General features: G+C 41.8%; 2 protein-coding genes across 5 annotated transcripts in view; one reads left to right on the plus strand and one right to left on the minus strand.

The window, feature by feature from the left end:
- The window catches only part of Fzd6 (frizzled class receptor 6), a 43,846-nt gene extending 42,423 nt beyond the window's left edge, over nucleotides 1-1,423 (minus strand). For 2 of the 4 annotated variants that reach the window (XM_029555207.1, XM_008851548.3), the window contains exon 1: nucleotides 1,072-1,423. The gene's annotated coding sequence lies outside the window, so the exon portion shown is untranslated. Of the gene's footprint in view, nucleotides 1-589; nucleotides 635-1,071 lie in introns of those variants that run through there. The other 2 variants (XM_017802803.2, XM_029555206.1) reach the window with 2 other exon arrangements.
- Nucleotides 219-11,797, plus strand: LOC115067425 (translation initiation factor IF-2-like). The gene is made up of 3 exons (XM_029555205.1): nucleotides 219-229; nucleotides 713-1,181; nucleotides 11,721-11,797. The coding sequence occupies exons 1-3, from the start codon at nucleotides 219-221 to the stop codon at nucleotides 11,763-11,765; spliced, it is 525 nt and encodes a 174-aa protein (XP_029411065.1). The 3' UTR covers nucleotides 11,766-11,797.
- The last annotated feature ends 978 nt before the right edge of the window (nucleotides 11,798-12,775 follow it).

Consider the following 12,775-nt stretch of genomic DNA (forward strand, 5'->3'; position numbering starts at 1 on the left):
TCAGATTTCATTCTAGGTAACTAACATTGGAAAAAATGATGGAAAATTCCAAATTAACAAGATACTTTTCCACCTGCCTTGCCATGGAATATACATTTTTTTTTTTTTTTAAGCTAAGAAGTCTCATCTCTCTATGGAACTGCAGATCCAAGGTTTATACAGTATGAAACACTGGGTTTAACAAAAAAAAAAAAAAAAAAAAAAAAAAAAGGCACAGGATGAATGAGGGGTGAAGAGAGGGATGTGGGTAGTTACAACTAAGTTTAAAGGGATTAATAAAAGCATAAAACTCAAGAGTCTCTTGGAAATCTCACTACATGGACGAAAATTGGATTCAAGGGATTAAGACGCAGGTCCTACAGACCTCTAAAATAGGGAATTCCTTAAGACCCAGGTCTACAGAATCTCTAAAACAGCAATTTTCAGAGAGAAAAAAAAAACTTGTCCAGTTTTTTCAAAAGTCAAGCTAGAGGGAGACTTACAGGATTCTTTCTGCTGAGGAACAAAACTGTAGTTCCCACGGGCTGGGGGTGGGGTAGGGTAAGTAGTGATGCAGTCCAAAGGGGGGAAAGAAAAAAAATGGACAAACCTGCCTCTCGAGGGTGACAGAGGTCCTCTAGGGAACCGGCCCACACCCGGGATGGCGATTCTACAATGATAATTTCTTTTTACTTATTCTTCACCATCGGCACTTCCCTCCCCTCTTCTTCAGCTCGCTCATCCCATGCCCCTCTGTTCTACACAGCTCAAACCTTCCATCAGCAGCTCCCACCCGGGTGCCGGGTTTTGCGGTGTCCCACGCCGGCCACCTGTTGCCGGCTTGCAGCGTCCCGGGCCTGCAGGGCACCGCGGGGACCGGCGAGCCTCGTCCAGGAGTTGCACCGAACTCCGAGGAGACTTTGGCCCGCGCGGCCGGCCCGCAACTCCGAGGCACCTGCGGCTCCAGCAGGAGACCCAATCCCGCGCCCAAGGCCCGCCTGGCCTGCGCCTCTCCCGCACCTGCGGCTCCGGCTAGTGCCGGGGACCCACCCCGCAGCCGCCGCCCGCCTGGTCGGGCCGGGGTCGCCTCACCTCGGGCGCTCGCTATTCTCCCTCCGCTGCGCCGTGGCTCCCGCCACCTCCGACGGCCTGGGGCAGCGTCCGGGCCTCGAGCCGCCGCCGGGCCGCACCGAGAGCGAGAGGTGAGCGATCCCGCGAGACTGCGCCGCCAGGTCGAGCAGGCAGGTCCGGGCTCGTGCGGCGGTACTGGCCCGCCGCCCCGCCCAGCCCGTCCGCGCCGCCAGCCGTGGCTAAGCCTGGCCTGAGCGGGCCTGGGCCTCCTTGCCGTCGGTCACCGCAACCCAAGCTCAGGGTGGTGCCGGATCCCGCTAGAGGCGCCGGAGAAGGCCACCCTCAAACTCTTCTAGAAGCTCTGGATGGTCCTCAAACGTAATTCCTCTTTAGAATGCACTTTCCATTGGGTTTCTGGAACCTTCTCGGTTCATTAAATGGGGTCTCTCCTTACTCTGTAGTCAGTTGCCCAAGTGATTGGAGTTCACAACTTCCTGGATAACTTTCCTTAAAAAACCCTGTCAACTCGGAGACTCTGGTCACCATCTTGGGCGGCAGGTGCCCGTGGAATTCCAGCCTCTGGTGGGTTCTACAGTTTTATTGCAAAACGCTCACAGAAACTTGAACTGTATTAGAAGTCAACCCAGGTTTGCCACACATCACCACAGATAATTTACCTAACTGGGAGAGGCTTAGATTCTTCACTATGTAGACGTGATAAATGGATCCAATGATGTTTACTCATTTTTGAATAATTTACATTCATTTAAATCTAATATGTAGGACTCTGGTATGAGGTAGAAATGAGCTTGTAGAAATGCTTTGACAAAAGCAAAGTGCCTTTTATGTTTTGTTTGTAATAGGCATGGAACACAGAGCCTTGTGCACACTAGTAGTAACATGCCTACTAATGTGAGCAATATCCCCAGCCTGTGAAGTCTTTTAAATGGAGAGTATTATTAGATAAATCGTTGTGCTGCAGAAAAAAATGGCACATTTTAGTACCTGGGATAAAGGACACCGCAGAATGACCAGAAGAAAGAGTTTTGAGATCTGCCAAACATCAAAATGGGAATGAATTTGGAAAGAATTCCTTCCTACCTTTATCAAAAGCATAGGATATCTGTGAAGGATGAGGTAGTGTTGAAGAAATCTTCACATCATTAAAAGCTGAACAATTTATGTATTGCAGAATGTGTTTCTACATAGGATGTTTCTATGTAGAAAGTTAACTTTCTAGCCAGGCATGGTGGTGTATGTCTGTAGTCCCAGAACTTAGGAGGCAGAGGCAGGCGGCTCTCTGTGAGTTCAAGGCCAGCCTGGTCTACATAGTGAGTTCCAGGACAGCTGGGGCCACAGGGAGACCCTGCTTCAAAAAGACCGAAAAAAAAAAAAAAAAGAAGAAGAAGAAGAGAATTAACTTTCTACATGGGAAAAATATTTCTCCCAAAATTTCCAAGTTTTTACATAGAATATTTCTTAGCTATGTATGGTGGCATGTAATTAATTCCAGTTCTTTAAAGGCTGAGACAGGAGGCTCTCAAGTTCAAGGCCAGACTGTGCTACAGAGCAAATTGAAGTTCAGCCTGGACATACAATGAGCGCCTTACTCAAAATGCAGAAGGAAAAAGTGTGTATTTCTCCTTAAGTGTTACAAGTTTAATGAACGTTTTTCTGATCAGGCTAGAATACCTGAACCAGACAATGACATTTTACTGTGATACATTTGAAATTCATAAGCACATACTACATGGTTTGAAAAGGAAATGCTGTATTTATTTATACAGAAGTACAGCCTATTTTTTTTATCTTTAATTGCATTTAATTATATAGTGAGCACTGATATACTAAAATGATTTGGGACAGAGAAAATGGATTTGGAACATTTTGGCAGTTGTCAGTATCATCCTTCATCTTTCAATACAAAAAGTTTATTTCAATGGCATGAATTAAAGAGCACAGACTTGAGCGTTCAAAATCTCTGGATCCAAAGCCTAGTTCCAGTACCTGCTATCTATGGGAATATGAGCAAAGTGCTCAGACCCTCTTTGCCTTAGTTTCATCATCAGCAATATACAGAACTTTCTAACTGTGGTAGTTTTACTCCTTTATTTCCTTCTCAGTTTCTTCCTGTTCCTCTGATCTGATGCTGTGTGATAGTGGTCACCCAAAGTAGGAGCCAACTTTCACTTCTAATTTGAAGGATAATTTGGCAAGGCAAATTTTGTGTAGGTAGATTCCCCCCCCCCCCCCCCGCATCAACACTTTAAATATGCTCCGCATTCTTTTTTCATTGTTTCTGAGAAGTCAGAGGTAAGTCTTACCTATTTCTGTATAATTAAGTTTCTCTCCATTAAGGATGATAACTGAATGTGTATAATTGCACCCATGTTGTGCAATGCCCGAGGAGGTCAGAAGAGGGTATCAGATCCCCTGGAACTAGAGAGTTGTGGGCAATTGTTAGCCGCCATGTGAATGGTGGGAATTGAACCCAGGTCCTCTGTAAGAGCAGCCAGTGCTGTTAACTGCTGAGCCATCTCTCCAGCCCCATTAACTGTATATTCGTTATAGATGTGTTTTAGCAAGTTGAAGTTTTCCTGTCCTAGTTTGCTAAGAGTCAGATTTTGTCAATACCTTTTCTGTATCCAGTGAGGTGATCATGTGACTTCTCTTCTTTAGTCTACTGGTGTGATAATCTGTATATATTGAATCTAAAATGTTGAGCCATGGGATAAATCTTGCTTGTGATGTACAATCATTTTTAAAGATTTATTTTTATTTTTTAATTAAAAATTTTACTTATGGGTATGTGTATATGCCTGCTTGCAGTGCACATTCATGAAGTGCCCATGGAGGACAGAAGAAGGTGCCAAAACCCGTAGAACTGCAGTTACAGGCAGTTGTGAGTCACCTGACATGGGTGCTAGAAACCAATCTCAGGTCCTCTACAAAAGCTCTTAACCACTGAGCTATCTCTCAGCTCCCTACAATTATTTTTATACACTGTTGGATTATATTTGGTAATTTCTGTTAAGGCACTGTATGTAAGTCTGTGTTCATGAGAGATACTGTTCTGTAGGGTTCTTGTAATATTTTTGTCTGTTTGGAATTGGAGCAATGATACTTTCATAAAATGAGATAGAAAATATTCCCTCTGTTTCTGTCTTCTGGAAGAGATTTCACTGAGTTAATCTTGACATTACTGATGCATGATATTAATTTGGTAGAAAGCCCCAATCATTGTGGTATTGAATATTCCTTTTGCTTCTTTTTATCTTGCTGCTCCTTCTGCTATTCCCATCACATTCATGATACTTTGGTAGCTGAACCAGTTTTGGGATATTGTGTTTCCTTGTTTACCTCTTTTTGTTTTTATAAGTTTTTGTTGAATATTTTACTTCCCCCAGTTGATTGAGTTCTGAGAAAATCCCAAAAGATTAGGCTCTAAGTTACTCTTGAGGGCAGGTTTTAGTAAGAAAAACAATGTTCTGGCATTGTGTTAGTTGGCTTTCAGTTCATGGTCACTTGGCCCTGATGCTTTTGGGCCTGTAGCAAGATGAGACATCATGGCTGCAAAGTGTGGTGAAGATAGCTGTTCACTTCAAGGGAGCCAGGAAGCAAAGAGAGGAAGAGACTAGATTTCCACTGTCCTTCCTGTGGGCACAACCCCACATCCTTAGTGGTCAGTAAGACCTCCCAATAGACCCTGCCTTTTACTTTTTAAAGCACTGTGTACTTATAGGTAAGAGAGAGAGAGAGAGAGAGAGAGAGAGAGAGAGAGAGAGAGAGAGAGAAAGGAGAGAGAGAGAGAGAGAGAGAGAGACAGAGAGAGAGGAGAGAGAGACAGAGAGAGACAGAGAGAGACAGAGAATGCATGCCATGGAGAGCAAGTGGAAGTCAGAAGACAACTTTCAGGACCAAGCCTTGAATACATGGACCTTTGGGATCCAAGCTGTGGCTTTTATATTTCAAAATGATTACTTCCTCCCTGCTAAAGTGGTTATTCCTCCCTGCTCCTTTCTGGATGTAGGAGGGGATTTTTCTCTGACTCTCAGTGGAAGACACTGGAGGAGCTCTTGAAAATTAAACTCACAGAAATGTGGGTGGTCCCCCAAGGACCAGGCACCTTGGAATTTTCACTTCTTAGACTTGTCCATATGAACCATTAGCAACTCAGTGCTGACAGCTCTGGTTTTGCTTCCCAGTGCCAGTTCCCCCAGAGGATTTGGCTGATGGGTTTCTGCTTTGGTAAGTTGTCCTCCTCTCTATCCATATACATGTCCTCCTTGGGGTAGCAGTGTTTTGGCCTGGGACCTTAGCTCTCTGAAAGATCTAAAAGGAGTTGTTGATTTTTAATTTGTTCAACTTTTTACTTGTTGTTAGGTTACAATGACAACTTCTAAGTTCTTTACATGCCAGATAGAAAGCTCCAATATTTCATTTTAAAAGGTATATATTACTTAAGGAACTTTCTTGATAATTGCAGCCTTAAAAGAGCAAAGTTTCTCTAAGATGTTTAAAAATACCAAGAGCTGGAGTTAGTGGTACAGCTCAGTGGTAGAGCAGTTGCTTACCATACATGAGGCCCTGGGTTCAATCCCTGAAATAAATAATAAAAATTAAAATGCCAAGAACTATACTAACTAGGAAAGTTATTTAATTTTGAACTATTTTTAACAGTATACTACTTATATAATTTTTATTACAGCTGGGTATGACAGCCCATGCTTATAATCCCAACCTTTAGGAGGCTGAGGCAGGAGTATTGCCATGAGTTTCAGACCAATGTGAGCCACATAGTGAGTTGGAGGCTAGCTTGGGCTACAAGAGACACTCTATTTCAAAAAAAAATATGATAACACCATAGTTAAATTATTTTGCTGAAATGACTATAGTAAATTATATAAGTAAATACATAATTTCTAAACTACACAAGTTTTATTTCATTACTAATCCAAACACCTGCAGCAGCCTATCACTGGGCTTTGCAGATACATGTAATAAAAATTATATTCATTCATCTCTTTAATATTTTGCTGATGCTCATTAAAACATAGCTTTGCAAACTTTGACACCATTTTGCCTTTTTAAAGGGAAAGTTTTTCAGGTAAGATAATAGAGCATACTTTCTGTAACGGTTCTATATTAACCATATAGACATTTAATATAGTATCCTCCTTTGAACCCTTGCCTGGGTTCCACATACATAACTGTGACAGGCTTGCTTGCACCCACTAACCTGTTGCTGAGGCTATAAGGACTCTGGTAGCAAACAGCGGGAGGGGTACCCCCACTGGAAAAGGCTGGGCTGAGCAGAGGCATAAAAAAGAATAGCAGTGAAGAGAGGATGTTGGGGGAAAGCAGAGCATGTTAATGGGACCCTTCCCTCCTGAAGTTCTCTCCCAATACCATCATTCCCTGAGCCTTGAAGTCTCTACCAATGACTCAGGTCCCTCCAACTATTTGTTTATTTAATCTTGAATGGACTTAATTTAGCACTGTTTGTGAATACAACCTAAAGGATAGTCTTTTTTAAAAAACTAACTTTCACATGAAGCACATTACCTGTTGCTTCCTGCTCTGAAATGTAAGTGCTGCAGTGTTTGCAGCATAGCAATTAACCTTTGGGTTACATCCATTATGGTTGGCCAGAAATGGCAAACCTTCTAATTACTACCTCCAGTATTACTGGAAAAGTAAAATTTTCAGAGTAGTCATAACATGATCTTGTGGGATAGAGCCACATATTTTAATGACAGTTTGATGTATAAGACTGCCTCTGTGGAGCTCTCATATTGTCATTTTCAAATAAAGAGATTTACAAATGCATGTGAAGAAAAACAGCTTCAGCCCTGTTAACATTTCAAGTTACATTTTGTGTTTATAAGTTTATCCTGCCGAGTTTTGTCTTCAGTGGCTTCAATACCTGCCATCTGATCATCTTTAATATTCATCTTTTTTCATTTAGTAAAACGGCCATGTTAAGTCAAATAGTGGAAATAGTATTTTCCCTCAAGCTAATAACTAGCCTTTAGAAAGGGCTTCTTGCCACAAACTTAGTGATTTAGATAATAACTAAGTTATTTTCCTTTGATGTGTAAATCCAGTTTTATACCTAATTGTACATCATGGGCTTCTGATAACTACATGTGGTTTTAAAAAAAACTGCCCTAAAAGTAGATGGGATAAATTCATAGATTATAAGAATTGATATTTTTAAAATGTACATACTACCCTCAAGTGCTCTAGATTCAATGCTACTCGTATTATTATTAGTAGTAGTAGCAGTAATAGTGGTAGTAGTAGTAGTATTTTGATACAGGGTCTCACTCTGTAGTCCTGGCTGGCCTGGAATTTCCTATGTAGTCCAGAGTAGCCTGGAACTCACAGTGATTCACCTGCCTCTGCCTCCTAGGTGCTGAGATTGAAAAGCACGTGCCACCACATCCAGCTCATCCTAAAATGTGTACCACATACCTGACTAATAATCTTGAGAAAGAGAAACAGAGCTAAAAGCATCACACTGCCTGATTTTTAGGCTGAATTTCAGTTATAGTAATTAAAACAATATGCTACTGTTATAAAAATCGGTATGTGGCCTAATGGAGTAGAACAGAGAGCTCAGAAATAAACCTATACATATATAATCAACTGATAAAACATGGGCACCAAGTATTTACAATGGAATGAGGACAGTCTGTCAACAGATAAAGTTGGGAAAGCTACATGACCTATTAAAAAGTAAAATTGGACCCTTTATCTCAATCAGTTATAAAAATGAACTTGAAATGAATTAGACTTAAATATAAGATCTGAAAGAGTAAAACCTCCAGAAGAAAACTATGGAAGAGAACCCTTGGCATTAGTTTTGGCAATTAATTTGGGTACATACAACAAAACAAAAATGTTGTAACTGCATCAACTAAAATGCTCTACACAACAAGGAAACATCAAGTTAAAGTGAAATTGGTGGGAATCAATTTCAATGTATATATCTGATTAAAAGTTAGTGTCTTTTTTTTTCCTGTTGCTGTGATAAAAATACCCTGACAAAGGGTTTTTTTATTTTTTGGTCTTTTTGAGACAGAGTCTCCCTGTAGCCCCAGCTGTCCTGGAACTCATTATGTAGACCAGGCTGGCCTTGAACTCAGAGATCCGCCTGCCTCTGCCTCCCAAGTGCTGGGACTACAGATGTGTGCCCCCATGCCTGGCTGACAAAGGGTATTTTTAAGGAAGGAAAATTTTATTTTGGCACACAGCTCAAGGGTATTACGGTGGGCAAGTCAAAGTAGCAGGAACTTAAAACAGCTGGTCACATCACATCCCTAATCCAAAGGTGGAGAGCAGTGGATGCCTGTGTTCAGGTTACTTTCTTTTTTCTTATACAGTCCAGAATCCAAGCTTAAGGAATAGTGTTGCCCACAGTTAGAGTGGGTCTTCCCACTTGAATGAACCTAAACAAGAAAATATCTCACAAGTATGCCCAGAGGCTTGTTGACTCCAGATCAAGTCAAATTGACAACCAAGATTAACCAACATTCAAACATATCACTTTTAAGCCATAACTCATGACTCATGACTATCTTAAACTGTAAGAATACATTTTGTCTTTTTTTTTTTTTTTTTTTGTCTTTTTGAGACAGGGTCTCCCTGTAGCCCTGCTGGGTTGGAACTTGCTATGTAGACCAGGCTGCCCTCAAACTCATAGAGATTCACCTGCCTCTGCCTCCCAAGTGCTGGGATTAAAGGTGTGTGCCACCAAGCTTTAATTTTTTTTAATTTATTTTTATTTTAATTTTATGTGTATGCGTGTATTGCCTGCACATAAGTAAGTGCACCCATGTTGTGCAATGCCTGTGGAGGACAGAAGAGGCTGTTGGATCCCCTGGAACTGGAGTTACAGACAGTTGTTAGCTGCCATGTGGGTGCCAGGATTCGAACCCAGGTCTTCTGCAAGAACAGTCAGTGTTCTTAACCTCTGAACCATCTCTCCAGCCCTGTATTTTGTCTAACTTTCAAAGTCTCCACAGTCTTTAATAATTCAAACCCCTTTTAAAGGTCCAAAGCCCAAGTCCCATCTGAGACCCAAGGCAATCTCCTGTGAATGCCTATTTTAAAAACAAACAAACAAAAAAACCCAAGTCACATATTTCTAGCATATAGAGACACAGAGTAAATATTCCTGTTCCAGAAGGGAAGAATAGGAGCATAACAAGGAATTATCAAACCAAAGTGAGACCAAAATTCAGCAGGGAAAGTATCAAATCCTACAGCTCCATGTTTGGCACCTAGGGCTCATAAGGGAATCAGCTGGTCTACAGAAGGCTTATATGGCCCCTTCCCTCTAGCTTTACTGTCTGCAGGGAACACAGATTTTCTCTTGGGCTAGTTCCATTCTGTGCCTGTAGCATTCCTTGATGAATGTTCCATGGTCCTGGCATCTCCAATATCCTAGGGGCTCTGCTGCAATTTAGGCTTGAATTTTACAACTTCACACAATGGATTCTCAGTGTCCTTAACTGTGATTGTTAAAGTTTGGCTAGATAGATGGTGGTACATGCCTTTAGCCTCAGCACTCAGGAGGCAGAGGCAGGTAGGTCTCTGTGAGTTTAAGGCCAGCCTGGTCTACATAGTCCCAGGTCAGTAAGGCTACAGGGAGACCCTGTCTCAAAAAGATCAGAAAAAAAAAAAAAAGTTTGACTACATCTGGAATCAACTAAGAGATACACCTCTGGTAGATCTGTGAGAGATTTTTCTAGAAGGATTAACTGAAGGGCGAAGACCCTCATGCACAGTGGAGGTACCTTCCTGTGGCAGCTCAGATATAAAGAGATCTGAGGGAAAAGCAGAGCTGCTTTTACCTGCTCACCTTCACACTCTCCTGATGAGTGCATCTACCCTGTTGACACTACCGCTGCTATCCAACATAGACTGAAGACCAGTCCTGGAGAACACTATGCCAATCCAGACACACAGACAAATTCTGTATTATCTTTCTGATATAGAGAATCTCAAAGTGGCAAACTCATACAGGCAGAAGAGACAGGATTCTGTTTGTGAGGAGTTAGAGGTTGGAGAAAATAAGATGTTGGTTAAAAGATGCAAACGTAATTGTAAAATTAAGGTCTTGAGGATTTAATATTCGGCATGACAAATATAGTTAATATTGTATATTGTGTATTTTGAAATTTCCTGAGAAAGCAGTTGTTGCACCAAATTCCAGTTCCGCCCCCCCCCGCCCCCAGGATACCCACAAGTGCTTTCTGGGATCCCAGGGCCATGCGGTCCCTACGCCCAATGGACAAAACCAACACAATACATTCTATTTGGGGTTTTGTATAGTTATGATGTTCGGAAGAGGGTTACTTACAAAGACATGAATGCCCGTACGCCCTTTCCTTTCTCTACATCTCAGCTAAGGTTTTGAGATTCGCGCCGCCTGTGCACCCCCAAGATGGCGACTTTTTGCCGCTTTCCGGTGACCTCAGTTCTTCCCAGCATCCTCAGCGTCTGTCCTTAAACCTGCACCTTCATGCAACTGAAGCTGACCAATTGGGTGGGAGGGGTGACTGTCTCTAGTTCCCTCAGAGGACGTGCCTATCCAACAGCAGTTCTTAAGAGCCCTCTCTATTCCCACAAAATGATAATTATATAAGGTGATGAATGTGCTTCTAAACTTGTTAATCATTTTACAGCATAAATATATATCAAGTCATTAGATTGTATGCCTTGAATATACACAACTTTTGTAAATGCTACTTAAATAAAGCTTGAGGGGACATACATACAAAAGAAAAAAAGAATAAGGAAAACTCCAGATGAGATAATTATGTTGTAAAGGTTCATATTGTCTACTTGACAGAGACTAGACTTAACTAAGAGAAAGCTGCTGGGCATACCTATGAGGGATTTTCTTGATCTGATTAATTGAAGCCAGAAGACCCACCCTACATATGGGCTACACTTTCTTGTACCAGCCCAGGTAAAAGGAAGTCCCAGGGAAATGTCTTTTTGGCTTTTTGTCTGCTTACCTTCATGTCGTTCTGGCAAATTCATATGCCTGTGTGTCTGCTCTTCTACTGTGCTCCTGCTGACACCACCTCTTCTGCATTCTTTCACTGATATCAGAACTCAGCTCTAGGGGCTTCCAGTGTGGGCTAAGCCCAACAGCTCTCCAGGAATCCTCCAGGCCTTCAGCACCACATTGGGACTACTGAGTCCTCTACCCTTGTCCTAAGCAGCTCCTGAATTCTCAGACTCCAGCATGCAGATGTCCATTGTTAGACTACCCAGTCAACCTAATGAAATCCCCTTTCAAATATATATTCATTCTATCAGATCTGTTCCTCTAGAGGACCTGACTCATACATATGTATTATGGAATAAGTGAAAGGGAACAGAATAAAAAATATTTTGTAGTTTAAGACAAAGGGTGTTATAAAGGAGGTAGGCTTTGGGAATTCTTGGATAAAAAATTATTGAGGGATTTGGGGTTCCCAACATGTTATGTGGATTAGTACATAGGTGTTAAGTACTTGACCCAATGGATCTTGGGTAGTTTCACTTTAAAGGAGGCAGAATTACTATGAACTAGTAAAACTTAAGCTTCAGGGAATTTTCCAAGATTCTGTCTAATTTTAACATTGAAATTTTATTTTATTTTTTTAAAGGAGTCCCTAAAATTCTGTAAACAAGAACCTCACATGCAGGACTAACAGTGAAGCTGGAGGAAAAGGGAACAATTCAGGTGGGTTTTGAAACACTTACCACAGAAAAGTTGTAATGAGTTTTCATTGGCCTTGGTCATGGTAGAAAGGAGAGTGCTCCTTTAAAATAAATTGTAACACATGGCACAGAAGTAGCCAACTTTTGTATGTATTACTTTGACAAAATTATTTATTTAAGGGGAGATGGAACATTGGGCAGCTATGTACATGCAAGTTCTTCAAGCCAGGACAAACAATCCTAGACTTTGTTACTCTACCCTGCACCAAACCAGAGACCATATTGCCTGGAAGGGTGTTGGTGGGAAGAGGAAATTCTCCCCGACCATTGCTTGTCCAGGTCCTTCTCCTTCTCCTTTAACTATAACCCATGTCATTCCATCAATGGGGTGTCTCTAACACCTTTCCCATGTATTGATTTCCTTCCCCAGCCCCAAACCCCCATACACCATATCCATAAATAGAAATCAGCAATCCCTAAGGTGGTTTCAGCCTCCAAGCAATGGCATTAATGAACTAAAACCACAGTAGAAACTTGGATCAGCTTTTGTTTCTCTTTAAATAGTTTTGGACAATCTCTTCCATTTTAATTTCCACACAATTATTCTGTAAATCTAAACCTACTCTAAGAATAAAAACTACTGGTCCTGGCCCCACCCTCACCTCTCTCTGCGTCCCGGGACCTGCACCACCTGCTAACTCTCCTAGCCTGCAGTCCTATCCTCAGCCCTCTTGGGATAAGTCTATTTAAATAGTTTTGGACAATCTCTTCCATTTTAATTTCCACACAATTATTCTGTAAATCTAAACCTACTCTAAGAATAAAAACTACTGGTCCTGGCCCCACCCTCACCTCTCTCTGCGTCCCGGGACCTGCACCACCTGCTAACTCTCCTAGCCTGCAGTCCTATCCTCAGCCCTCTTGGGATAAGTCTATAGTGCAGCCCTCCACGCCTTGAATCCCCAAGCCACATTCACCCTACCATCTCCCCTGCAGTTCG

The sequence above is a fragment of the Nannospalax galili genome, unplaced genomic scaffold (assembly GCF_000622305.1).
Source record: "Nannospalax galili isolate Female #2095 unplaced genomic scaffold, S.galili_v1.0 scaffold284, whole genome shotgun sequence".
NCBI classification, from domain to species: Eukaryota; Metazoa; Chordata; class Mammalia; order Rodentia; family Spalacidae; genus Nannospalax; species Nannospalax galili.